The sequence below is a fragment of the Nothobranchius furzeri genome, chromosome 4 (assembly GCF_043380555.1).
Source record: "Nothobranchius furzeri strain GRZ-AD chromosome 4, NfurGRZ-RIMD1, whole genome shotgun sequence".
Taxonomy (NCBI): Eukaryota; Metazoa; Chordata; class Actinopteri; order Cyprinodontiformes; family Nothobranchiidae; genus Nothobranchius; species Nothobranchius furzeri.
In genome coordinates this window covers 65,834,904-65,862,763 of record NC_091744.1, presented here as the reverse complement: position 1 = coordinate 65,862,763, position 27,860 = coordinate 65,834,904, and the positions used below count along the sequence as shown (strand labels likewise).

The following is a 27,860-nucleotide window of genomic DNA, read 5'->3' as shown; positions in this document are numbered from 1 at the left end:
CTGCTCATGATCCTAAGCATAACACCTCATCAGTGAAGCATGGTGCTGGAAGTGTCATGATGTGGGCATGTATGGCTTTCAGTGGAACTGGTTCTCTTGTAGTTATTGATGATGCGACTGCTGACAAAAGCAGCACGATGAATTCTGAAGTGTTTCGGGCAATTTTATCTGCTCATATTCAGCCAAAAGCCTCAGAACTCATTGGATGGCGCTTCACAGTGCAGATGGACAATGACCCAAAGCATACTGCAAAAGCAACCAGAGAGTTTTTGAAGGGAAAGAAGTGGACTGTTTTGCTATGGCCAAGTCAGTCACCTGACCTGAATCCGATTAAGCATGCATTTCACTTGCTGAAGACAAAACTGAAGGGAAAATGCCCCAGGAACAAGCAGGAACTGAAGACTGTTGCAGTAGAGGCCTGGCGGAGCATCACCAGGGATGAAACCCAACGTCTGGTGATGTCTGTGTTCCAGACTTCAGGCTGTAATTGACTGCAAAGGATTTGCAACCAGGTATTGAAATGTATAAGTTTGATTTATGGTTCTTATTCTGTCCCATTACTTTTGGTCCCTTAACAAGAGGGAGGCACATATGCAAACTGTTGTAATTCCTGCACCGTTCACCTGATTTGGATGTAAATACCTTTAAATAAAAGCTGACAGTCTGCAGTTAAAGCGCATCTTGTTTGTTTTATTTGATATCCATTGTGGTGGTGTATAGAGCCAAAAATGTTAGCATTGTGTCGATGTCCCAATATTTATGGACCTGACTGTACATCTTTTACAGCCTTTGTGGGGATAAGGCACATTTGTAACAAGACACCTGTCAACAATACCTAAAGATGAAATCAAAGAAGAAATCAAAGTCCACGTTAGTAGTTTTCCACCTGCAGCACCAAGGCTCACTTGAGTTAAAAACTTTGAAATAACTCACTGATCTGGAACACTTGTGGTTTCTTCTCCAAACAGGACTTCCATCATTTTTTTTAAGAACACAATTTATTTCAGAATCAAAAGTTTCTAAATTCAACTATGCCTACAGTTTCACCTGTAAGCATCTCCACTTTCGAGGGTGTGATCAGGACGTCTTGGGGCAGTGATGCTTTTGTGAGCTCCAGGACTGGTGGGAGGGTCAGCAGGAGGGAGAAGGATTCCCAGCTGATTAGCTTTGACTCTCCTCACCTGATGATAACCCATCTATCTCATCGCCATCACCACCAATGGCTGTCCAGAATGCTTTAGCCACCTGAAAATTTAATTTATTGTCAATATTCCATACAAGCTTCTCGTTTGTGTTGAAATAAACTAACCTACAAACCTTTTCTGCATGAACTTTTCTCTGCTCATGAGGTAATGAACAAGCTTTATCTAAAGGGGAAAAAATATATGACCTTTAATGCAAATACTCGACCTTCATGCCACAAAAAAAAATATTAACTTCACATTGTAAACTTATTTTCTTGTTTACCTTTCATCTCCTTTAATTTTGTAAAGAGACGTTCAAAATTATCCACATCTGCATCTCCAGCTGTGAGATGGGCAAGCTCCTGAATGTCTAAATCAGTCATGGCATCTGCAAGGATCAACACAGCTTACGTCAACAGAAGGGTTTGGTTGGAAATTGCATGAATAAAAAACAAAGGGGAAAAACGTGCCCACTACTGAATCCTCCTGCGATTCTGTGCTTGAGCTGTTTTCTCTCTGGTTGACCTCTTCATTGATGACTGTGCTCTCTGCTGGTATGCTGGAGGACTGTCACAGAACCAGCATTAATAACAGACCTTAAAAACGGCTTTATTGATTTAAAATTAATTTTTCAATAAAAATTGTATTCAAACCAAATTATTTTGGATGTAAAAACAAGGAATATTACATATTGGCACAAAAATGAAAATGTTTACAATAAAAATCTACTCACTGCTGGATCCTGGCAGTAACGTGGGTTGTTATGTCTGGAAGCCACTAAACTGCTCATTAAACCAAAACCCTGATTGTGCCCTGTTGGAAATAAAAAAAAAGTCACATGAATAATATATACACACAAAAAAATTATACAAGTCTACAAAATATGCAGCTAATATCAATTCATCAATTCACCATCCTTCATCTCCACACTGGACCACACGTTGGCATTAAGCGCCTGAACAACTCTCTTCACTCCTGTGGATTCTGGAAAGTCATCTAAAAATTACAAAAGAAATAATGATTGATTGAATAAATAAACAAACCAAACTGAGTATTTGTTAAAGATAACTATGATTGTAATTTCTTCTGCAAGTTGAACTCACCATCCTCATCTGGAAGCTCCTGTGGATTGAGCTCCACAAGCTCAAAAGCATGAGCTAAACACCATTGTTGTGCTTGATGTCTTGTAACACCTTAAAAAACACACACTTAATGTAGCAATGATGTGCAAATTGTATTACTGTTTTTCCTGCTAACTGATGGACACTATTTACTAACCGTTTTCACAAACTCTGTCACAAACCAGAATGAGCACTTCTGGAGCAAGATCTTCCACCACTGAAATCCAAGGCTTCAACTTTTCCAGCCCATCTTTCTGTAAACATCAACCAAACGTGATGGAAATAAAAACTCAGATTATATCATTTTATTATAACGTGATTCATGGGGTACAAACCGTTTTACTGTCAAAGTAAGCAATAAAAGCCTGCATAGACTGGGCAATCTCAGATGACATGTCATAAATGCTAGGTACAGCACACAATCGGACATCAGCTGTATAATATTTGTTGTTGATGGTCCAAGGATACCAGGAGACCGTTTCGTCTTGTACGGATGGCTGAGGCAAAGTCTCTGAACCAAGGATTTCTGAGGGGGTGAAAATAGCACACGGTATGTTACATTAAGCAAAGCTGCAACCACACAAAGCACCTCTAAATACCTGCTGTGCTAGCTACGTTTAGCTTACTTGCTACATGGTACACGTTATGTCTTAAATAACTTACGTTTAATCAGCTCTTCTTCTTTAAATTCACTGTCACAACTAGTGACAAGCACACACGGAAGAGTCATTTCTATGTTTTCTTCTGTTGCTGACATTTCTGACATTTGCTTGTTTCTGAGCTGCTAGTTTCCGGTGTAGCAACGTAGGCGACCTTTCAACTCTGACGCAAATTCCGCTTCTGGTGAAACGTTAATTCGACAAGTAAAAAAAAATCACAAAAAAAAGTCCGTAATTAAATTACATCAAATTATTGAAGCTGTGTTGACACTGATTGTTTATATAGTAAATTGTACAAAAAAAACTAAAATCTTAGATGACCTGAGTGTGAAATTTAGCCCTTTCTATGTCTGTTAGGGCAGACTGCAAAAAATATATGTATATATTTTGTAATAGGAAGACCATAATGAACATTTGTTGGATTACCTTACGAGATGGTAAAATATATGATATTCCTTTCTTATAGGACTTAAGACTGTTTTAGATTATTATTATTATTATTGTTATTATTTTTGGAGGGCAGATAGCTGTGAACCTCACAGTCAGCCTGTGGATGAAAAAGCCCACTGTAGCTGTAGTCATGGTTACAAGCACTGGTTTCAGTAGCTTAGCACAGACGCTGGTTAAACTTCATAAACTCTTGTATTTATGATATAAGTGTAAATTTCAGTTGTCAGACCTTCTCTGGAGAATGTCTGACACACACGAGAACAAAGATAAATTGGGTGCTGATACATTTAAGGTAGGTCCATGTCATTCTTTATTTTTTGCTAATTTAGGTTTTCAACTCATTGGAAGTTATCGTAAAACTTTAAGGCAAAGTACTTGTTTGGACGAACATAGCACCTTTATCACTAAAAACCTTTAAAAATGTTTTTATATATATTGTTGTGTTAAAATAATAACAATAAAGTAAATTTGCTTAGAAATTGAATTAGTGTTATCAGTCTCCAGTCTCCCATTAAACTTTTATATTTTGTAATAAAGGTTAATTTTAACTTGACTAAATTCAAATAATATTGTCAGTGATGAGGCAAAACATTGGGCATTCAAGCCCATGCATTTAACACGTGTTTCTGTGTAAATAAAGCATGCTGAGGATTATCTGAAAACAGTGAACAAGCAGCCACTAGTACTTCCACCCATTGAAGATGAACAAAAACATACAATACCTATTTGGTAAGTGATGAATGACTGAGTTGTGTTTATAGTGTCATACATTTTTATCATGAAGTTTGTGAATCAACTTCATGCAGGAATCCTCTTGAAAATTTCTTTGAAGTGCATCCCCAAAGGAAGAAGATTCCAGGAGCATTACCTGGAAAAAAGGTAGGATTTTCTTTTTTATCAATCAATCAATCAATCAATCAATCAATCAATCAATCAATCAATCAATCAAAACTTTATTAATCCCAGAGGGAAATTAGAGTTTCATTACACACAATTCAGAGATCAGACATACATGGGCAAGACACATGACAAGAATTGGTGACTGTGGTCATTCGCAACACGAGTTGCGCTACCTTAATAGATGAAAAGGGAATTACATGAGGATAAATTGGGGGAGGAGAAAAAATATATACCAGAGTTACTCCCGGCAGGGCGTAGCTTTACTATGCAAAAAAAATTGAATTAAAAAACGCCCATCCATCCATCCATCCATCCATCAATCCATCCATCCATCCATCCATCCATCCATCCATCCATCCATCCATCCATCCATCCATCAATCAATCCATCCATCCATCCATCCATCCATCCATCCATTCTCTTCCGCTTATCCGGAGTCGGGTCGAGGGGGCAGCAGCCTAAGCAGAGAGGTTCAGTCTTTCCTCTCCCAAGCCTCTTTGGACAGCTCATTTTGGGGAATCCCAAGGGGTTCCCTTGCCAGCTGAGCCGAGAGACATTTGGTTCACCTCCCTGTTGGACATGCCCAGAAAACCTCACCATGGAGGCGCCCAGGAGGTATCCTAAATAGATTGGGCAGCAGTAGCTCAGGAGGAAGAGGTTGCAGGTTCGAACCTGGCTCCAGCCAGAGAATTGTGCTGTTGTGTCCTTTGGCAAGACATTTAACTCACCTTGCTTGCTGGTGATAGTCGAAAGGACTGGTGGCACCTGTGCTTGGAAAGCCTCGCCTCTGTCGGTGTGCCCCAGATTAGCTGTGGCTACATTGTTGCTCATCACCACCACCCGGGTGTGAATGGATCTAGTGTAAATTGCTTTGGAGTCCTCTGACTCTGAAAGGTGCAACAGTAATTTATCATTATCCTTTAGATGCCTGAGCCACCTCAACTGGCTCTTCTCCATGTGGAGAAGCAGCTAATCTACTCCGTGCCCCTCCTGGATGACCAAGCTTATTTTTTGACCCTCTCAGGCTCAAAATAAGTTTGGATAAAGGGACGAACAACTAAGTCCTTCAGGGGTATGTCTGAGTTAAAAAATGCTCATGAAATACGTATGTGGAGTAAGCAAGTAGGTTTTAACTGTTGCAAATCTGCAACGCCTGCCTCCAGAGGGCTAATTTAGTTTCATTATTACTACAAATGAGCTAAACTGGCAAGGGGACGTGCTGTATATTAAAATGGTGAACATGAAAGGAATGTCAAATAAATTGCACGTAGAAAATGCTGTTTACAATTTTAGCATCGAAGGCTGAAAATCAACTTCTTAAATAGTTAGAATGCTATTGTCAGAAAAATAGTTTATACTTTATGCTGACATCAGCACATGTAAGGCTTTTTTTGTTTTGTTTTAATGTTAAAAGATTTTGAATGAACTGAGAAACTAGTTGAGTTATTTTGAGGAAAAACTGGAATCAAATATATATAAATAATAATATATAAATAATTTTGACTTGGAAACTACTTTGTTTTATTTTTGGGAGGCATGTCATTGTTGTTTTTCCAAAATGCTTTCCTCTTAATCCTAAAACACCTTTTGGTGGATTGAAGAGTGAAGTCCATTTTAATAAGTTCACGGTCAGACACTGACACAAAGGTCACTTGGCTTTGTGATGATATCCGCAGGCCCTGTCACAGCAAACAAATTAATCTTTTCAAAGGTCGGCATTAGTCTTAGATTTATTTTACTCACTTTCTTTGCCAGTGCCAATATGTTTTAGGTAATCTGTTCCTGACATGGGAAATAGAGGCCTAGACTGTCACTCTGATACAGGAGAGATGGAAGTGCTGGCTACAGAGTGAAAAACAGCAGATTGCAGCACATCAGCATTCTTCTAAAGAAACAGGCACCTTATTGTTGTGCTATGGGCTACTGGTTTACAGCTGTCTCAAGACAGATTTGACTACCTGTTCCAGCATGCCAATAAGACAGCCGTAGCTTCCCCAACTGCTAACCACTGGCTCTCTGCCTGCTGTCGCCTTCTGCAGCCCAGTGCAGCTCTTTTCTGCTTCATGCCCGTTGCCAAGGAATAAGCTTTTTCCATTTTAGCAATTTTCCAAAAGGTGGCACCTTTTCTGAGCCCCACGTGAAACAGATGTGTGCCTGTGAGGGGAGAATATTCCAGCACCTGGCTACTACCCATGGTCTGTCATGGTGCTCAGTGGTCTGGGGAGAATGAAAGCGACAACATGAGGACATTAGAAAATCAGTATGGAGGACTGCAAACTTTGAGTTGTTCTAAGTCTAGTTATGGCTAAAAGCTAGGACTATTGTACAAATGCCTTCATGTTTATCTTAAACAAGATTAATAAATCTGTTTTGAATTATTATTATTATTATTTTGTCACTGAGTTCAAAAAGATTTCAGTTGCACGATTCTGAGGATTGCAAATAACTGCAAAGATCATGGTAAATGTTTAAATTCAAGCTTTATACTTTTTATTAATTATTTATTGCGGCAAAACACAAGTTAAAATAAAAATTTCTGACCATGACTTTCATATTTTTTAAGATTCCTATTAAAAATGACATGATTTAATATAAAGGTCAGCCTGACTGACAACTTATGATGTTAAGCAGTTTAGAAAATACATTTTTATAATTCTGAAAAGAAAAACAAATAAACAGAATACACACGACACACCTGTTGTCACTTTCGGGCTAAATTGCAATTAACAATTAAAATATGTCAAGGTGAAATTTTATTTGTTTAATTAAAATATAGAAAATTCCAATTTTGTCTGAACCAACGGGTTATGTGTATTTGTAAAATAGAGTTAGAGTTCTTCAACAGCAGTGAAATAATTAGGGAAACCAATTGAATAAATGTATTCCTCAACCACCTCCACTTCCATCATGGTAGAAGAAGTGGAGGTGGTTGAGGAATAGAAATACCTTGGAGTTCACTTGGACAACAGACTGGACTGGAAAACGAACAGCGAAGCCGTTTACAAGAAAGGACACAGCAAACTGCACTTCTTGAGGATGCTTAGGTCCTTCAATGTCTGTAGCAAGATGCTGCAGATCTTCTACAAGTCTGTTGTTGAGAGTGTAATCTCTTCAGCCATCGTCTGTTGGGGTAGTAGCATCAGAAGCAGGGACCTGAAAAGGCTCAACAGCCTGATAAAAAAGGCTGGTTCTGTTCTGAGGCAGACTGTGGAACCACTGGAGGAGATGATGCAAAGAAGGATTCTCCAGAGAATCAAGAAAATTATGGACAACCCTGAGCATTTTCTTCACAAGACTGTCCGACAACGGAAGAGTGTCTTCAGTCAGAGGCTTCTTCAGTTTCGCTGCAACACTGACCGCTACTGGAGATCCTTCCTGCCAACAGCCGTCGTAATATACAACAACTCTTTGATGACTTGATTATTATTATTATTATTATGAGCTACTACAGCAATCAATTTCCCTCTGGGATTAATAAAGTATTTTTGAATTGAATTGAATTGAATAAGTAAATAGTCTGTCACCAGATACAAACTCATAATATCGTGAAGCAAGGGCAAAAACTGTGAAATAAAACTAGTACTGCATCACTGTGTATAAATGCTGTAATCATAAAATGGTTTTTAGGTCAAACATTCAGGAAACGTGACTGCAGAGAGTGTCCCGTTAACCAAAACAAAAGGCGTGTCGTCTCTGCCTGAAGACAACAAAGAGAAAGGTTGAGTGACGTTTCTGTTACACTCCAATTAAACAGCTGATGGGTGCTTGATTTCAGCACAAGTTTGAATAACATTTTAGTTCTCATTTACTTATTTGCAGTATTTTTATTAATTATTTCTATCTTTTAAATCTACCCCCAGCGCTACAGCCGGGCTTGCTTTCTCTCTCAGTTCAGCACAAGTCTTCCTCTAAAACAGGTACGTCCTCGTAATCAGGGGAGGTTCTAGACTAATATTGGGGGGGGGGGGGGGGGGGGGGGGGGCTGCTCTTTGCTCTTACTTTCGTAAGAATAAATACATTTTAATTAATTTTTTTGTTCTTCTTGTGAAGTGCTTTGTGGTTTTTATCTTGAGAGGCACAAAATAAAAATAAATATTTTTTTCTTCTTCACAATTTGAGCCCGATGAATCCTGGCATTGTCACCTTGAAATCTGCCCATGCCATCAGGGAAGAAAACATCCAGTGAGGGAATAACTGGAACAGGGTCAATCTGCGCTAATCAGACCAGTTTTTATTGATGCGATGGACAGTTCTTAACCCAATTTTAGTCATTTCTGCAATCTCCTCAGATGTTTTCTCTGCTTGATGCATAACAATGATCTGACCCTTCTCAAACACACCAATAGCTTTTCCACGACCAGCAGGTGTGTCTTTAAACATGATTGTTTAAGAAATGAGAAGCAACTCATTGCACCAGTTGGGGTTAAATAACTTGTTGCAGCTGAAAGAATTGCCTGTGCAGTAATTATCCAATAGGAGGCTCTTACCTATTTATTATTTAAGCTCATTACTACCAATACTGGGTGTGACTTAGGTTCCCTATGGCGCACTGCCCTGTTGACTGATTTCTGTCGCTCTGAATTTGCCCCACTGCTTGTGGCTCTGATTAGTTCTAGCATTGTCCAATTATGTGTAGAGTCAGTTTGAAAGACAATTGTAGACAATTTTCTAACTTTATGAAACCATGAAATATTGTCAGATGTTTAAAGCAAACCTTTGAGGTTTGTCCAGAAGCCTGGAGACAAAAATTATGTTTCTTTAGTCAGACTACCTGGTTGGTCCTGTTGTTTTTACTATCAGGTTTAAAATATCTTGCTGATTTTGTTGATGGCACAAAAACACTGAAATCTGACTTGAAATGTATTCTGGATATTATCCATGAGTCAGTCTCTAATATAAAATATTTTCTCTGACAGAATCAAGTTCCCTGTGCAACTGGAGAGAAGGAGGCACTGAGGCTGTTGCCATCCAGTCCTGCTGGAGGCGCCACAGGGCCAGCACTGCTGTCATTGCAGCATCATGGTGGAAACATCTTCAGATGACTCACATCAAGAAGGCCCTTCAGGCCAGGCGCTTAAGTCACTTAGAGAATTGTCGCAGAAGATCACAGGTTGTTTATATTTATTTCTTTTGATAATTAATATCAACTGTGTTTCATTTTCTTTTTGTTTGCATATAATCCATATTGTGCAGGGGGAACTAATTTTAGGATAAATTATTGTGTAAAATAAGCAGAAAAATGATTTTCAACAAAAACCATAGATTAACATAACATAAGCTTCACTGTTAAAAAATGAATAAAAGATTTTAATTGGATTGAGATTTTCTACTAAATCCGCCATCAAAATCTATCCAGTCATTACATATTTAGCTGTTTATGTGTAGTTTTTATCATTAATCTCAAACAACATAAAACTTTAATAATAAAATTAAATGATAGTAAATGACCTGTAGTTGTGTAGCGGCTTTGTAGGGTTCTAAAAACCCCCCAAGGTACATTACAACACAACCAGTCATTCACACACGCACATTCACCGCTGGTGGGGATGAGATATGATGTAGCCACAGCTGTTCTGGGGCGCACTAACGGAGGCGAAGCCTGCCGAACACTCCTCTGGTTGGAGGCGGGATTGAACCTGCAACCTTCTGATAACTGGACAGCACACTCTACCTACCTTTACCTCTTCACTTGTTGTCAGTAATAAAAGTGAGTCTGATGTTCTTGTCATTTTGCTGGGGATTGCTCTCCGAGGGGTTTCTGACCCTATGGCCATCTGTTGGTAATGTCTTACTGCAACATAAAAATATCACTTGCTTGCAGTGATTTAGGCATGTACTGCCCCCTATTGCCAGAAAAAATACAGACTGTCACTTTAAGTAAATATAGAAATTATTATGATTTTCAAATCATTGTCATTTTTTTTACTTCAGTGTACAAGCTTTCAAGTACAAATTATTAAATGCACATATACATATATATTTTATGAGTCAAATCTAAAATGTGATATTTGGCCATAAAATGTAAAGTGATTAAAATATCAAACTTCCTGTTTTGAAGCTAAAATCTAATTTCTTAGCTGATTAAGCATGACAATGATTGTTTCAGTTACATCATGTACATTTGTACATCTACTCAGTTACATTTAACATAGTGGCAAGAAAAAAGTAAGCATAAGTGTTTAAAGGATTTAACTAAAAAGAGATTCACTAAATTACTGTCATTTTGTTTAGTGTTTCGCTGGGCTTCAATGCATTTATAGATTTTCCTGATATTAATAAATGTCACTGTGATAAAATTAAGAGATTTTTTAAGTGTATAATTTTGACACCTAAAAGTATAATTTCTCAATATGGCAAGCAGGTTTGACAGCACAGTTGTCTTCGATCTGTAATAATGTGAAATCCTGCTGCATGCTGTCATCTGGACTGAACATCTTCTGGATCGCTGACACAATTTCAATTAGTGCCTACAAGTTCATTTAGTTTGAACATTGTTGTGTGTGTATATATGCAATAAATGTATGTTCTCACTCTTTAAACATTCACACCCTGTTAATTAAGCCTGCTAATCTTCCCCTGGCAGTAGCATCATGTACCTTGATGATTGAATTAATTGTAAGAAGACGTTTCTAAAGTCAACGCTTCATTTAATTATGGTGGTATTTCATGCTTGGTTTGCTTCGGCGAGCCGAGAGAGAGATTAGCTCGGTGTGTTTATCTATGCAGTGATGAGATGATTTGTGTGTGTGTGTGTGTGTGTGTGTGTGTGTGTGTGTGTGTGTGTGTGTGTGTGTGTGTGTGTGTGTGTGTGTGTGTGTGTGTGTGTGTGTGTGTGCGCGCGCGCGCTCATCCTGTCTCCTCTCTGATCACTCCCTTTTTGTCCCCAGCATCTGGCAGCCAACTGGAAACATATCAAGTTGTCCAAGAGGACCATCATCCACATCCCTTCATTAGGTGGCGTACACACAAAACACACACATTTTTATTTAAATCATCTCCACTCTCACCACTCTGCTGCCCCAGTCTGTGGCCCCGGTGCAGCCACTCTGTCTCGTTCAAATGACTCTCTGCAGGAAAGCATTCAGTGGATGATGACAGTCCCTCTGCCAAGGAACTGAACAATTCAGTCTCAATTGCCATTTAATTTGCAGATTAAGCAAATGAAAAACCATTATGGTGAAAATTTACAAGAGCTGCAAAAGGTCTTATTTTATTGCTATGTAAAAAAAAATACATGGAAAAAAGCCGCTGTGTTTTTATGCTAAACATGGTTATAAGCTGTGTTCTAATTTCTGCACTGCACCCACATTCAGACTGTAATCAGGCTTTTACATTGTAAATCATTTAGTGATTGTCTAAAATTATTAAGCCTAATTACTAGCAGATGGAATGCTTTATTTGCACTTGGGGTGGCTACAGAGAGTGCTGTGTGAGCAAGGATAATTAGAAAGTTGAACCCCATTGTTGTTAATTAGCATGAATCCAATCATTTAATTACCTTGATTCAGCTGAGGATTCCCTCTCAGGCAGAAATCTAGACCGGCTCGAGCTAAAATCCTGGCGGTATCGCAGGATGTAGTTTCGCTATGGCAGGACACGGTGCAAAAAGGACTCCCAGCACACGACAGGCTCTGCACCTGCTAGTTATTAGACTGAATTAATCATAGGATTGTTATACACCCTGATTAGAGTTTTACTCCCCTATTCCCGTGTCTGGTGATGTTTGTGTGAAATTATCCTAAAACATTTGATTTAATTAGAGAGGACTATATGACCTTTTTCTGACAGGGTTCTCTCTGAGCCAGCGGCTGCACTTGAGGAGGTTCGACATCCTTCAGAACATCCAAATAGGCAGAATTTTTGATGTTAGAGGTTGGGTTTTATTTCTTTTTTCACAGCTCACTTTGTTTGTTTTTCTTGTAAAATGTTCATTTTAAAGCCCTCTTTGTTTATCGTAGATGAAAATGTTGAGGTGATCTACATATGCCCCTTGCGTCTTGGGGAGGACGTCTTGCAGTATTACAACAGCCTCTTGACATGTGATGAAACCGTAGAAGGAGCTGACACCAGTACCACTCAGGCTTCACCCGGCAACAGACACTTTGTCATCCTAACTCCTGAGGCTGTGGATCATTTCCCTGTAAGGCTAATTGTATTCATTTATTTATTTACAAATGGAAACCTTTAATTATTTATTTGGTCTTTCCATAGAGTTCATATGGTTTACTGTTAGGCTGAAGTCTAATGGGCCCAGGAAGCTATGGGGAGTTGTAGTTTATGAAATGTCCTCTAGAGGGTACTAGAGCGGGTTGTTAATAAACAGACATCCGAAGAGAGCAGAACACTTCTCTGTGCTTCTTACTATTACTTCTGTGTTATTTTTGTGTAAACACAGTAAAGCTGTATCATTGTACTTAATTAAAACATTTGTAATGCGCTGCAGGGCTGGTTTATTTAAGTGTTCATCACATTTAAGTGCTGCCTCCCTAGAATTGTGTTGTTTTTTTTATAATAATCTCAAAGACGTGTTCTATGTGTCTGTTCATATGGTGATATTTGATCCATTCAATATCTTTATCACGTGTTTTCTTTTTGTTCTAGATTGATTATATAATACGGTATGGTCTTCTTCATTTCTTTTTATTGATTTTCCTGCTGTTTAGTGGTTAAACTGTGCCAGTCGTGTTGCTGAGATAGATCACCACGATTCATGGCTGGCAGCGCATTCTGCCAGTGACAGAAGGGATAATTCCACGTGGATCAAATAAATACAGATGTGAAGTAATTAGTTGTATTCCCAAGGAGCTCGTTGGTAGCACACATTAAAGAAGTGAAGGATAGGGGAGGCCTCCCACAGGCAGATTTTATCAATTCAACCTGCTAGACTACAGGAGAGGTCAAAAGCCTGCTGGCTATATGAATAATAGATCTGTTGTGTGTACATTGTGCTATATCAGGTCAAGAAACTTCCCATGGAATAGACTTTGAATGTGTAACTTTGACAGTTGTCTGTTTTTTTTTTCAGACCCATAACATGTGTCTGTCTACACTGCTGAAGTACAGTCCACGCACCCTGAGGCGTATTAAAAACCTCATCCAGGGGAAGCAGGCCTATATAGTGGGTGGAGTTGGCCACATGGATGACCTGGCAGTGGCCGATGAGTTGGATGTGCCGATCTTAGGTCCAGAGCCGGCTGTTCAACAACTCTACAGCACAAAGTCTGGAGGGAGGAGGATCTTCGCTGCAGCAAAAGTTGATGCACCGCCCGGTCAAGGAGACATCTACTCCTTAGCACAGGCAGGACAATGACAACACATTTCCAGTACCCATCTTTTAGTAATACATAGCATTTTTCATTTGTATTTTACATTTTCCCTCTTTCTGTTGGTTTAGCTTCATGAAAAGCTTGGAGAGCTGATGACTCTTAATATCACCGTGGAGCGGTGGCACTTCAGAATGAACCAGCAGCGTGGCGACCATGTCACAGCTTACTGTGATGTTTGCCATCTTAGCTGCTATAAATGGGCCCTGCAGCGCTATCGTTACTTTGGTCCTGATCTTTGGAGCTCAGAATGGATGCAGGTAAAAACGGGACTTAGATGTTTATGTCTGTCACTTCTAGACATGGAAAATATTTGATCTTTTTTATAGCACTTTGTTTGAGCTTCTGCATTTATGCTCCTTTTTTATTTTTACAATCAATGACTAAAAATCAACAAAGGATTTCTTATGGATGTAATACATCTATAAGTAATTTTTTGTTGTTCTACATTAAACACAAAAAGCAGTACTGTTTTTATTATAGCCATGAAGTAAGCGGGAATCTGTTATCCATAACCATTCCACTCTCCAGAAATTATTCATATTATTTTATGATCTGTCATATTCAGTATAAATATCGGCATTTAATCAGTGCTAAACCATTCATTTCCTTTAGATGGGATTTGTGCACCGTTTCTGAGCCCCTGGCTCTTATTTCTCATATGCTTACAAAGTAGCCTTTGATTTTCTGTCATGTGTTAATTACCGTATTTTGCCATTTAACTGGGAGCTTTGTGTAAACTAATTACAGGCTAATGATTGTGGGCTTGGAGCACAACGATTTTACTTTTTATTCCATTCGAAAGAGCAGCAGTCATCTCGAGTTTCTTGCAGCTCGCTCTGTTTTATTCCTATTAGCTTGTTCTTTGATTCATAGGGTATGCATGGTGCAGGGCTGTAATTGTTGTGGCGTCGGTGCTGTTAATTATGGCAGAGAGTAGCTGAAGCACAGCCAAGGTCTATAATGGTGGCTGAGGCTGCAGAGGAAAAGTAAATGGGGGGTTCTTTCACCAGCTGGGGTCCCATGGAGAGGAAAGAGTGCCGAGGCCCCCCAGTGTAGGCCGACAGCCTCGGGGCTTCTGGGCCATATGGTCACAACACTTTAACTGGCCTTTATTCTACACCTTGCTCTCTTAATCAAAGCAAAGCCCACATCCTGTGCTCCTCATTTCATGATCTTTTGCTTCTCACATTGATCAGTTTCAGCCGCGTCAGTCCTTTTATTGCTGTTACATCAAAACATGTTTTTGTCCTATCAGAAACTACAGATAGGAGCTTCATTTTTCTTTTAACACACCATCATAATAATGCACTTTGTTAATAAGTACAACAATAAACAACTGTAGTCACACTGCTAAAGGTTTCTAAGGTTAATAGGAGCTCAATATGTTTGCAAAAGATGTGACATTTATTTATCAAATACATAACCTAAAAAAATAAGCTTTTTTATTGATGTATTTAATATTCAGTCATTTATTAAGGGTGGAATATGGAACATGAGCACCAAAGTGACATCTAGTGTGTGGAGGTTGTAGTTGCAACAATAGAACAAGGTTTCCAGTTGTCATGATACCAGGTTTGTTGCTGATACGTGACATTTTTTATTTGGGTCCATCTGTTGTAGGCTTCACTTAAACTCACCTTTAGATCTTTAGGGGTTGCTCCTCTTCTAAGATGGACAACAATATCTTCTGGGCTCAGAAGCAGCTGCTTGACTTGCTGAGTCCGCCATTTTCCACAGTTCCACCCTCACTGTGTTGAACAGACTGAAATACTGTACCTTCATTCTGCACACCGCTAAACGCCCGTGGAGGTATTATTTAAAAAACAAAGTATAGCCTTTTATTAAATTGTACTATATTCAACATTTAAGATTATTTACCAGTGACTAACAAATGTTGAATTACTAAAGTAAATGCTCAAAGGGATACGTTGAAACTTTTTCACATCTTTAAATCGTTTTCTTGAGCCAGTATGTGCTAAAAAGACCCTTTCCAGGGCTAATGAAAGGCCGCCCAGCCCCTATCGCCCCCTGTGGTCAGAATATTCCACTTGCAACATCAGACAGGCGAACCGTTTTGTTGGGACAATAACTGAGCTGACATACCTGACGCTGCAGCCTGATTCCAGCATGTTTTCTGCATGTTTTAGATCATGAACACAGCTGATTTGTTTAATTTAGTGACAAATAACTTTTGTAGACGCTAATGACGGCTGGGCAGACATTTCAGCTGTTAGATTAAGGTGTTTAAAGGACAAACGCACAGCGAAGAGATAGATTATGCTTTCGGTTCTGCAACTGGACACTTGGGGGTGCTAAAAGGAAGCCAAAACTGCCTAGTTCCCCTTTAATGCAAATGCCATGTAACTTTGTTCGTGCACGCTAAAATAGAAAAGAGACTAAATAACAAAGTTAAAATTAGTATCTATGTGTTTAATATTTTAATTATTGCTTGTTCTGAAAGGCTCAGTATGAAAAAATCTTCATTCACCAAGATGCCACGTGGTCTCTCAGAGTATGCAATGGCTTCTGGCTTTGGGAAACAAAGACTAAAAGGATACAAACCGGAGGAGGAGCCATTGCATCCACGCTAATAGAAGCTTCCACAGAGGAGAACATGCGTTTCTATATATCAGGGGGGCCACAGCTTCCAGCAGAACGTTTCAGCCTGCAGAAAGGCCCCAGGCCTCTTTTAGCATTTACACAGAGAGAGGTTAAAGACATGTAGATCTTCAACCATGCAATGCCTGAAGGGGGCCATACACACACACTTAAGCGCTCACACAGCTTGCATATGGATCATTAGGCACAAGAGGGTAAAAATTACACCTAATAGCTTCAACAGATGGAGTGTTTTTCCTGCATGCTGTGTACAAACAGATCTTAAGGAAAACCTTATTTAGGTTAAGTTTGTCAACGGAATGGGTCATTTGACAATCACTACCACTGAAGAGGTAGAGGGACATTTCATACAGATGTTTTCTGTCTAAACACTGCAATCTGTGCTAGCATGAAGGAGTTTAACTATCTAATTATCTTACTTTATATAGTTCACTTGAAATTAAAACATCTTTAGTGACTTTTTTGACACCTTTTTTATGACATCAGGATGAAATGTTGCCTTTGTCGCTCTAAAACATCTACATTAATCGTGAGGTGTTGATGAAGATTGGATAGGACAGGGACATACATGTACATGGAAAATGCATAACTTGTTTGAAAAGATCATCTAAGTTCATCACATCAATTTGCTCCACTGTGAAGCAGAGATGAAGGAGCAATCAGAAAAGGGAAACGTCTATTTTATTTATGACCAGATTATTTCAGCTTTATGAGGGCACCTAGCAAAAATGGAATCCTATCAGAGTCCCGTACGCGCTTTAAGTCCAAATAATTTATAGTGGAATACCTCTCCTTTTTTTCTCGCCGCCCTGCTGTTTCTGTGAACTGCATAGGCAACGTCCCGGGGTGAGCTTGCTCTTCCGTTGAGAATGACAACCGTTCCCTTACACTTTTTGCCGCACCATTGTCTGCTTTATGGTTTGTATAGGGGGAATCACTGTGCAGCGTTTGACCTCGCCTCTTACAGTAGTTGAATATGATGATGGCTGTTACATGACTGGAATATAAACAGCATAATCTCTGGTCCTGTCTCCAGTGAAGCCAGACAGCATGTACTCAAAACAAAGTAACGCTCCAGATAGTACGAGAGAAGAACAAAGACATTATCTCCATTCAGAATTTATTCATCTTTCACGCAGATTTCACACATTTTTATTTTCTTTGGGCAAATGTGATTCTTGTATAATGATGGAAACTGTTATATACAGAACTCTGTATTTAAAAAAGGCAGTTTTTATTTTTTTTACAGTTGACTTCAGTTGAAGTTTTATGGTTTTGAAAAACTGAGGAAGGGTGTGATGAGGTAACTTTCTCAAAGAAGTTTCTAAACTCTGAGGGACACCAGGAGCCCAGGCTTAAAATTAACAGCATAATTAAGTGGTGAAACCATAATGGTATTTCGTAGTTACCGAAACAAAAGTGATATCGATCCCAGTCAAGCCCTGATTGATCCCCAGATAGATGGGGTTTGCTTAAGTATTCATCAGCTGCCCAGTGGAGAGAGTTGTTATTGAGGGCAGGTGGTTTCAGGCTGTGAGTTAAAGCTATTAGACTCCTGAAGCCTTCTGATAATAGGCTGTCACTCACACATAGACACTCCGCAGTTTCCATCACACACTCGCACAGAAATTGAAGTGAACATTAAAATCTCACAGATAACAAGCCGTCACTGGAGTCATCCAGATAACACATGAGGTTCTAGTAATGTAGCCAAAATCATAATTGCTGGGTTAAAAGTCTAATAAAATAACTCGTGTTTTTACATGAATTCAGAATGCTACTAAATATCTGTAGATTTGTGCCCACTTTGATGTATTTGATATATAAGTGTTTCCATCTGTAGGAGTTTGTGCTGTCGAGATATTTAAATGAGATCCCAGAATGGCTGGCCCAGTATGCCCAGCCTGCTAAAACCTCCTCTTATCCCAGTTGGTCCTGCTTCCTGAAGACCTTCCTCAGGCAAGGTTAGGCACTGTCTTCTACAAGCACCGAATACCATTCTTCTACAAGTACAGCCATGCGGAATATATACATACATATATATAAATATGTGTGTGTGTGTGTGTGTGTGTGTGTGTGTGTGTGTGTGTGTGTGTGTGTGTGTGTGTGTGTGTGTTATGAACTGTCAAACTGAATAATTTTCATCTCAGTCTCAGTAGTTGTTGACCTGCTGCTAACAGTACCGTATTTTGCTGCTCTGTCAAAAGTCATGTGTTGTGTGGTCTGCATGTATGTGGAGCCATTTTTCTCTTCTCGCTCTGTCCAGGTGGCGTGGTGGAGGCATGTCCCCCTTCACAGAGTGTCACCCATCTGACAGTAGATCTGTTACTAGAACCAGGGGGTGAGGTGACCATGCTGTCCTGTGGAGACCAGCTCCCAGGCTCCTGTCAACTGAAGGCCATTGGTGCCATTGTTCCTCAGACGTGTGTACACCCAGAGACCTTACACTCCATCTGTATGAGTGTGGGTCAGGCTTGTCTGCAGCATCTTATTGTGGGTTATGTCTCTGTGGGTCTAGCTACCTTTGTGGACCGCCACACTGCAGAGCAGAAGGTGAGACACACACAGGGAAAGAAACTGGCTTAGGCTGCTGCCACAATAAACATGAACTGTTGCGGTCCATCTTGTTAAAGCTTTCGCCTTCACCACGTTGGTGAAAAAGATCGATTTTTAACTGGATTGAGGATCTATAGGACCAGAAAGGTGCATCCTACATTACACTGCCCCCTGGGGATCTAGAAAACAAGACGCGGAAACTGTGGGCACAGGGAACAAATGTGTCACAAGGCCATCTAATAAACTGTCAGCTCCCATCGCGTCAATACTCTGATTCCACCAGTAAAAGCTTGCTCTTTGACCTTACAATACAGGAAAACTCAGAAGCACCTATGTTTGTCCTGACAATAGGTCATCAGAAAGTGATATGACAGATTCTCAAGGGTACCCTGTCAGTGTTTAACCCCTGGCTGGTCACCTGCAGTGGTCTGCAGACACCACTGAAGCCTTGTCTCATTCATCAGGATTACGTTCTGTTGAAAGCTTCCTGATTTATGGTATTTGAAATAGACTTGTTTATGATGGTTTAACCTCTGCTCCCAACATGTGGCTATATTGACCGCCTATTGATCCACAGCTGTAAAAATGCAATGCTCCTTTTGTAATATGACCCACAAGTCCTTGGCAAAAATCATTATGGTGGCAACAACACTGACCTTACTTCAGTGATCCTAAACAAAAAGAGACAGAACTTTATAGAAATAATCAGAAATAAAATATAAATATGCCAGCTGCTTGTGATGGGTTATATTCAGAACAATTAAAAATAAATGATTACCTCATAATGTGAAATATGGTATTTATAGTAAACCCCATTTAGCTTGAAAGATCCGGATTAGGCTACAGACATGGTCACCACTAGAGGGTGGTATATTCTGAATAAGATAATACACATTCTGATTAAAAAATGTCTTCAAGTTGTATTTATGTATATTTTAAAAAATATGAATTCAAAACCCAGACAATAATATTGTTATGACTACATTTGTTAAACTTTCTGTTTTCTAATAAAAAAATCTAATTAAAAAAATCTATGTATAAAAATATATAAAAAACTAACTATTTATTTTCATTTAAATCATTTGACTTTATAAAAGATACTTCCTCTGTAGATACAGGACACGAGCTGCTTTTTTAGCCAGACAGCTTAAAATAAACAAACAGCAACTTTAAAATGGATTTTCATCTTTAATGTTGACCCTAAATTGAAGCAGATCTACTGACAGCATTAACAATGGACTATAATACAGCACGTGCTTGAATGAAGACAGGAACTTTAAAGCCAGATTCCTAACCGCCTCCTGACACACACAAAGCTCAGACGGACGACAGCCACATGGGCAAACCTGTCTGGATTTAAACATCAATTTAGATTCAAACCTGTTGCTAAAAGCTGCCTACTTTATTTGATGGGGAGAAGTGGGTCACATATGTTTGCCCTTGCAGTGTCTGCTCACATTGTGGAACAGCGGGGCCACAGCTGCAGCATCGAGGGTTTTAATGAAAATGCAAGGCAATAGAAAACGGGTACAATCCAGGCTTACATTTCCCGTTGCTTTGTGAAGAGCGACAATGGGACATGGGAGTATGAGTTTTGGGGAGTTAAGTGAAGGGCTCAGTGCAGTCTGTCTCTGCTGACGCAAATCTGCCAAGTTGTGGTGTGTCTTCTACAGCAGAGGTGGCTGACTTATTTCATTCTGGTGTGCAGCACATATTATGACATTACTGTTGGTTTCATGCAAAATCATTTTAAATTGCATCTTATCGTAGAGTCTTAATGACTCATATGTTGTCTTTATGATCATTTGGAATTTGTTTTATTAGAAAAGATGTGATTTACTGTAGTTATTCTGTGAATATATTCCTGTAAATTTAATGTTATAATTTTGTTGAGTATTTGAATTATTCAGTTATTTAACCAGCAAAAAAATATGTCAACAACTATAATTCCCTTTTTATTATTTTTCCACATAAGTGCACTAATCTGTAAGCAACTTGGCTCATTTTATAATATTTTGTCTTGAGAATTAGACAACATGTGACAAAATTACACGCTAGTATTTTCTTAGTCTTCAGTGAAAAGACCACACAGAGTCACACTGACAGAGTCATTAAATTAGAAAAGTGTTGGCTTTAGGCTTAGATTCTGTGTTTTATGGTATATTTAAATTTAACAAACCAAACAGATACGTCTGCTCAGATGGTCGTGTTCTGGTGGAGACAAAGTGCTCACTTTACCGAGACTGTAGGTTCAGACAGGCGGCAATTTGCATTCAGTGGCAGGAGCGTTTACTTTGACAAATAGGAACAGCTAAAGGAGGCAGCCGACTGCCACTTAGTTATTAACAACTCCTTCACTGATGATTTATTTGTCACTTTTGAAATGAGGGCATAGCTATTAGGTTATTATCTGCAAAATTAGCCCTGTTTAAGTAGAAGGCTACGTCCATACCTGACCCCTTAATATACTTATAATGATGCCATTTACCATACATTTCTGAACTTTACTTCTCATCAGACCTGAACCAAGCAGACTTGCCCAGGGCAGACTCAGGCAAGCACACAGAGGGATCCATGTTGTACTTGAGTCATTTATACGGTTGAATCACCAAAAAGATGTCCAACGCTTTTAACTTTTACCTCTTTCCCTCCCAAGGTGCAAAGGAAAAAATAAATTAATACTAAACTGTAATTATTTTATTTAAAATGTCACATTTCCCTGCTCTCACACAGTTTCTCATATCTGGTTGGCAGGTTTTGGGTATTGATCTGGACGTTGCTTACAGTGACCAGCTGGCTATGACCCAGATGATGCTGATGACAACTGGAGGAACGCTGAATTGTCACGCAGGCAGTTTAGAAGTTCAAATGTCAATCAGAAAGACAAGCTGTGCAGTCAAAGTACGTTTTTATAATTGCTTGTCTTAATCAGGAAATAAACCACCTGCTCTCAATTATGAGTAGTGGTGACAAAGATTATTAGTTTTTAGTAAATACAACTAAAAACTGTAAAGCACTGAATTCAATCGGTGTTCAGGTCCAGATTTCATTATCATGTTGATAGACGAGCCTAAATAATCAACACATTAATAATTCATACACTCTTCATTGTGTATGCTTGAATACTTCATCAACCTGGTGTCAGTCTATAAACAATAGAGTTCTTTTATTAGCAGTATGCCGGAGTTTACGCTTGTTAATCTGCGACTTGTATTATTTTATCAAACATTCATTTGGCTGGTGGCTTGGCGCTTCGCCGCTGCAGCTTTAGCCGCTGCAGTTTTTAATGGCTTCAGCAGTGGCCATCATTAGGGGCTTGCATATTACAAACACAATTAAGTCCCTGTTGGACACTTTCATTGATGTGTAAGGGCCCCGTATCTGACAAGTGCAAACACACAGCCTTCATGGCGAGTTATGGGCTGTCTCCTGGGCTCGCTGCAGCTTCGGCCTGCTTTCTTCATCTCCCACAGGAGAGAGGGCAAGCTACATTTTCATCCTCTTAAGCTCGGACACTTTTAACTAATCAACCTATAGTGTTGCTTGCTCCGTATCCCTCTTCAGAGAATGTAAGAGTCACAGTGTTGCCCTTATGCATTTTCCCTTAAATTAAAAAAAAACAAAAAACATGCATTTAAAAATCACACTAGGTCTTCCTTGCAGCATTAAAGTGTACTCCCTTTGGTTAATTTAAGAGTTCTCTCACTGGGAAACCATTTTTACTTATTATTTTTGATCAGTCACTCTGAGTTTCACATGCAGGCTGAACATGAACATAGTCTCCTACACATATCTCCTGCATTAGCTTCTGATAGAAAATAGACGGTGAAACTCTAGGATTTGAAAATCCTGGCAGATCTACGTCTACTGTCACTAGGACTCACCTGACTCGCGATGGGGAAGGCTGTTGTTGGTTTAGCATCCAAGAAACAGCAAAGAGCTAGTAGCTAACCATTAGCATTAGCGTTAGCAACTCAACGACATGACAGAACTTCTCCGGGCTTGTGTTATTTGTGGAGATAAAACATCAATGCTGCAGAGCAAACAGAGTCACGTTGGTGTTAGCCAGTCTGAGACAAGATGTCCAAATATAGAGAAAAAAGACTCCAAACTCTGCCGTCTGAAGCTGCATTCTCCAGCTGAATTCTCCGTGCTCAAACAGGCACAATTGAGCTAATTACAAACACAAGTAAAATGCATTGATTCCTACTAGATACCACTGCAAATGGATTAAAAATATGAGTGAAAGACCTCTCAAAGAACTAAGTATTATGCTCACTATGTTCTGTGATCACAGAAAAACTTAACAGTGACATTTTTCCAACCTTTTACACTTCACCCTCAACTATGGTAATGCAACAAATTATATGTTATATTTTTCACCTCCTGAAAACAGGATTGAGTGTCTTTCCTATGTTAACAGAATCCTGGGGCCAGTTGTTTCGCAGTAATTGGGACCCACTTGTTTCATTCCAACCTCTCCATGCTCTACCACCGTGTCTTTCTCCAGATGTGCAACCATCATGGCACTGGATTCAACAAGGAGGTAAAAGTCTAGGATCTCCATTCATGCTTCACATTTTTTTCACCTTTTAGCTGAATAAAGGGTAACCTTCTCAGTGGCCTAGTGGCAGAGCATCCACCCTGGGACTGGGAGATCAGGGAGGGGTTGGATTGATGGGTTAAACCACCAAATAGTTCCCGAGCGCTGCTACTGCTGCAGCTCACCACTCCCCATGGGGTTGGGTCAAATGCGGAGATGTAATTTCTCACCAGTGTGTAATGAATAATTTAGGGACTTTATATGAGTGCATCTAATTGCTTTTGAATCAGATTAGTTGCTAATAACTTGAATAAATGCAATGTTACATAGAACTAGAAAATGTTTATTTGGGTATAAAATAGGTCAGGTGCATTGTGTGCTGTCTGCAGAAACACAGATTATGTTTGTACTTACATGCTAGTTTTACGTAAAAGTTGTGTTTGGGCCAAGGCAGTGGTGCCCAACACAGGTGTTATAGCAAAATCTGTGACCTAGCATAATCTGTGACTGTGGGGGGCGCTAATAAGTATTTCTCATTTTCTGGGTCTTAAGTAGAGTCAAATGAGTCCAGACTATTTTTAGAAGGTAAAAGACCCAAATGAAACAGTTTTATTAAACTTGTATATGAATAATATGGATTTAAACCAAGGTCACAGAATTTTCTACCTATAAAAAGGGTGACCAGCTTGTTGTTTGAGGGTCGTAAATAGGGCTGCACGATATTAGGACAACCTGCGATATGCAATAATAGTGATAAATATTGCGATGACGATATTACTTGCGATAAGTAAAAACTTTACTCGGGAACAAAAATAATCAAAAACGACAAAAAATCCTAAAAATGAGAAAAGCAAAAGATGTGAGGAAAGGGGAGCAGAAAATGAACAAGAAAAGGCAATCAGTGGATCCCGGAAAAACCAGAATCAGCAGAAAGAGCAGAACAAAGCGAACTCAGGTGTTTGCTAACCATCAAAATTAAGTGCCGTCCACCTCGGGAGCGGGCATCTAACCTATGAGAACCCACCCAATTGGCAAAATGGGTGAAGAGCTCTATTTGATTTGTTAAAAAAACATCATGTTTCTGTTTGATTGACAGTACATTATGTGTAGCAAACATTTGAGCTGACCATTCATTGTGATATTTATCTGTTCTTTGCGATATGCATATTGTGCATGCTGATATCGCGATAACGATATATTTGCGTTATATTGTGCAGCCCTAGTCATAAGTAAAGTCAACTGAGTCCAAATTATATTTAAGAGGTAGAAGAACCAAATTAAACAGTTTAATTAAACTCATATGAATATTGTGGATTTACACCATGGTGACAAACTTTTCTACCTATAAAAAATGAACAGTGAGTGCAGGCTGCTGTAAGGACGCAGAATAAAAAAAAAAGAAAAGAAAAAACCTTTGGAACGTCCAAAAACACCCGCAATCCATTAGAAAGTTCATCAGATATTTTTGTATTCAAAATAAATTACATTTTCAGTCACTGCAACGTCAATTAAAGGCTAGAAGAAACCATGAATCCCAAAATCTCTGCTGGAACAATTGTTACTCAGTTTACATAAGCGCTCTTCTTCTTCTGTCTTTGTAAGACCCAGAAAATGAGAAATACTCATTAGCGCCCCCCACAGCCACAGATTAAGTTAGGTCACAGATTTTGCTGTAACACCTGTTCTCAAGGGTGACTTAAGAGGTTTCTCTTCTTCAACACACCTGATTTAAATCAGTGGGTGATTAAAAAGCTTCTGTGAAACTTGATGACTTGTCGAAGAGGTAAGTCAGCTGTTTATTCAGGTGTGTTGGAGCACAGAAACAACTAAATCATGCTGGATGGGAGCTCTCGGGGACCATGATTAGACACAATGGGGTAAGGTTAATGTTTTTGAACATGTGTGACAAAATAACCTAAAACACGCAACCTAATTTAGAGTCTGTGTTCTCAGTGGATCTGTTCTGAGATCTACTTACATATTTTTTAATCACTTTTCAGCAGAAAAAAGGCACTGTCTTTGCTTTTTATGACAGCCATGAGCGATGTCGCATTGGTATGATGTAAGTACTACTTATTTCTTCTTATAGAAAAACTAAATTCCCATCTCACCCTCCGCTGGTGGTCACATCCTTCCAAGCTCGGATCCTCTCTCAGAGGCCTGGAAGCTTGAGGGTTCTGCACAATATTTTAGCTGTTCCTAAAACTGTACGTTTCTGGACTGCGATGTCTGATGTTTTTCCTGGGATCTGCTTTAGCCTCTTCTCCAGTTTGGGGGTTACTGCCCCAATGACCACGGGCACCACCGATGTCATCACTCCCCAGGATTTCTCATATTCTTCTTTGAGGCCCTGGTACTTCTCTAGATTCTCGTGTTCCTTCTTCCTGATGTGGCCATCACTTGGTATTGCCACATCAACCACAATGGCTGTCCTTTGTTGTTTGCCCACCACAACAATGTTCGGTTGGTTCGCCATCACCATTTTGTCATTCTGGATCTGAAAGTCCCACAGGGACTTGGCTGGCTCGTTCTAAATAACATTATAAATAACAAGCCAGCCCAGATGAGACCACCCATGGTGGGTAATATGGCAATGTTTTTTATTTTTATTTATATTTACAGTATTGTGCAAATGTTTTTGGCAGGTGTGAACAAAGAATGTTTTCAGACAGATTGTTTATTTTCATCAGTTTACAAAATGCAAAGTGAGTGACCCCAAAAGTACATCCAAAGTCATCAAGAACTATATTCAGTGTAAAGAACAAGAAGCCCTGGCAGTGATGGTCTGGTCCCCACAGAACCCTGATCTGTCTGGAGCAAGTCCTTCAAAAACTGAGTGCAAGTGTACCCAGAAGAAGTGATGTTTGGAAGGAAAAGGTTTGGAACACCAGATCTTAATTTGATATCTCTTGTTAATTCCCTTTGTTGATGGATGAACATATATTAACACTTCCTTTTTGAAATTATTTTCATTTACAGCAAGTTTCACACCTAAAACTTCTGCACAATATTGTCTATAACTTAGAATTTTTTTAAAAGTTCCTGAAGTTCCTGTTTTAAATTTGCTACATCTTGAAAGTGCCAAAAAGGACAAAAACAGTTATTTTTCATTTCAGCTGCTTTCCTGTGCTCCTTGTTAGTATCTAATTAAGAGTTGATCTCCAGATGTTCAGAGCAACATTTTACCAGAAAAGCGGTAAGAGTATTAGATTGGTGTTGTGTTGCAACACAAAGTAAAAACAATTATTTACTAGATTAAAAGGCCACCTCTGGTTTTGTACATTTTAAAAACTCCACAAGTTGTTAAGCTGAGGGTTACTTAACATATTTATCACAGAAATCCTTTAGCTTACATGGTGGTGGAACAGTTACATCAAGCTGTGCTCAGCCCCCAATTGAAAAGTTTTATTTGCTGAAAGTTTCATTTACCCACTAGTGTCAAATGAACAAGGTGATTGTTTCTTAGCGGGCAACAAGGGGATCATTAGTAAACTCATTTGTTTGGAATGTTGTTAATAGAACCGTCTCTGAGGATCTCCAGGGAGCTCTAGTGACCTTTGCTCAGAATCTGTCATTCATTCATCAGGAAATATCACCCTCTGCAATGGAAGGAGAAAACAATTTCAAGGTACCGTGTTAATGATTTAACCGTTTCCTCTCTTCTATATAATGAAAATTACGTGTACCAACCTGTTGTAAGCTAGAATGTGTATGTTTGTTTTATTGCAGGAGCTGATCAAGAACATAGAAGATGTGCTGCAGATTATAAATCAGAACAAAAACCAGCTGGATGATGAAACCACTGCGTAGGCTGTTGCTTCCTCAGTAAAGTTACCAGATCATTGCCAAATGAATGTTCATTAAAAAATAACAATAAATAAGTAGGCCATGGAGATGCATGCTCACTAAAATAATATAGCTTTCTAACTATGTCGTAAAGTTGTAAGAAGTATTGATGCTTTATTTTGGCAGCCTGAAATCACTTAAAAATATATTTGGTTCCACAAAAAAGTTCTTAATAGAAACTATAGACCTCAAATTTAATATTAGAATAGACAAACTTCATAAAAGACTATCACAAGTAGTTTAAACTATTAGAGAAGACAATTCATTATTTAGTATTCAATAAAAAGTGATAAGAACAATTGGCTATTTTATTCAGTTGTATTATTTTACTGTTTTCTTTATTATTTTCCATTTTCTTGTAAATCTGTGTGTTAATTTTGTCTAAATAAATGAATATGTGCAACAGGAAGAGTCTGCAAAAAAAGTTGTTTTACTATTTCATCAAGTGATTTTAATTTTAATTTTTTAAATTTTAAGTTAAGTCTTGGATTTGATTTCAGGTGAATTTAATGTAGTTTCTTTTTAACAGTTTCCATGGGAATATTCCCTTCCACATATTTCTTTTTTACACATATTTATCATGTCATACAGTTAATGAACAAATTCGGAATTTTTAACTCATTATTTTTCAACTAGTTATTTTATTTATTTTTTAT

The 27,860-nt window shown here is 38.9% G+C and overlaps 2 protein-coding genes across 4 annotated transcripts; one reads left to right on the top strand and one right to left on the bottom strand.

Moving 5' to 3' along the window:
- Positions 1-979: 979 nt before the first annotated feature.
- Positions 980-3,109, bottom strand: aagab (alpha and gamma adaptin binding protein). Its single transcript, XM_015964380.3, has 10 exons — positions 2,969-3,109; positions 2,641-2,831; positions 2,463-2,559; positions 2,288-2,377; positions 2,097-2,180; positions 1,918-1,997; positions 1,655-1,751; positions 1,468-1,572; positions 1,318-1,367; positions 980-1,245 (listed from the first exon to the last, which is right to left on the bottom strand). The coding sequence occupies exons 1-10, from the start codon at positions 3,069-3,071 to the stop codon at positions 1,162-1,164; spliced, it is 981 nt and encodes a 326-aa protein (XP_015819866.1). The 5' UTR covers positions 3,072-3,109; the 3' UTR covers positions 980-1,161.
- Positions 3,110-3,122: 13 nt separating this feature from the next.
- Positions 3,123-27,822, top strand: iqch (IQ motif containing H). 3 transcript variants are annotated; one of them, XM_054733018.2, is made up of 18 exons: positions 3,123-3,706; positions 4,055-4,143; positions 4,221-4,293; positions 7,942-8,032; positions 8,175-8,231; positions 9,231-9,424; positions 11,202-11,268; positions 12,103-12,186; positions 12,273-12,454; positions 13,340-13,612; positions 13,709-13,897; positions 18,103-18,223; positions 18,526-18,812; positions 21,570-21,716; positions 23,239-23,361; positions 25,362-25,420; positions 26,878-26,986; positions 27,088-27,822. In XM_054733018.2, the coding sequence occupies exons 1-18, from the start codon at positions 3,656-3,658 to the stop codon at positions 27,166-27,168; spliced, it is 2,277 nt and encodes a 758-aa protein (XP_054588993.1). In that variant the 5' UTR covers positions 3,123-3,655; the 3' UTR covers positions 27,169-27,822. The 3 variants fall into 3 exon arrangements, with proteins under 3 accessions (XP_054588993.1, XP_015819867.1, XP_054588994.1); XM_015964381.3 differs by having other exon boundaries at positions 25,359-25,420; XM_054733019.2 differs by lacking the exon at positions 27,088-27,822 and adding an exon at positions 26,475-26,554 and having other exon boundaries at positions 25,359-25,420.
- Positions 27,823-27,860: the final 38 nt, after the last annotated feature.

Coding starts and splice junctions, on each gene's coding strand:
- aagab (XM_015964380.3), bottom strand. CDS start 3,071: ATGTCAGAAATGTCAGCAACAGAAGAAAACATAGAAATGACTCTTCCG. Junction 1,368..1,467: donor AAAATTAAAGGAGATGAAAG/GTAAACAAGAAA, acceptor TTTCCCCTTTAG/ATAAAGCTTGTTCATTACCT. Junction 1,246..1,317: donor GAAAAGTTCATGCAGAAAAG/GTTTGTAGGTTA, acceptor TTAAATTTTCAG/GTGGCTAAAGCATTCTGGAC.
- iqch (XM_015964381.3), top strand. CDS start 3,656: ATGTCTGACACACACGAGAACAAAGATAAATTGGGTGCTGATACATTT. Junction 9,425..11,201: donor ATTGTCGCAGAAGATCACAG/GTTGTTTATATT, acceptor TTTTGTCCCCAG/CATCTGGCAGCCAACTGGAA. Junction 12,455..13,339: donor AGGCTGTGGATCATTTCCCT/GTAAGGCTAATT, acceptor TTTTTTTTTCAG/ACCCATAACATGTGTCTGTC.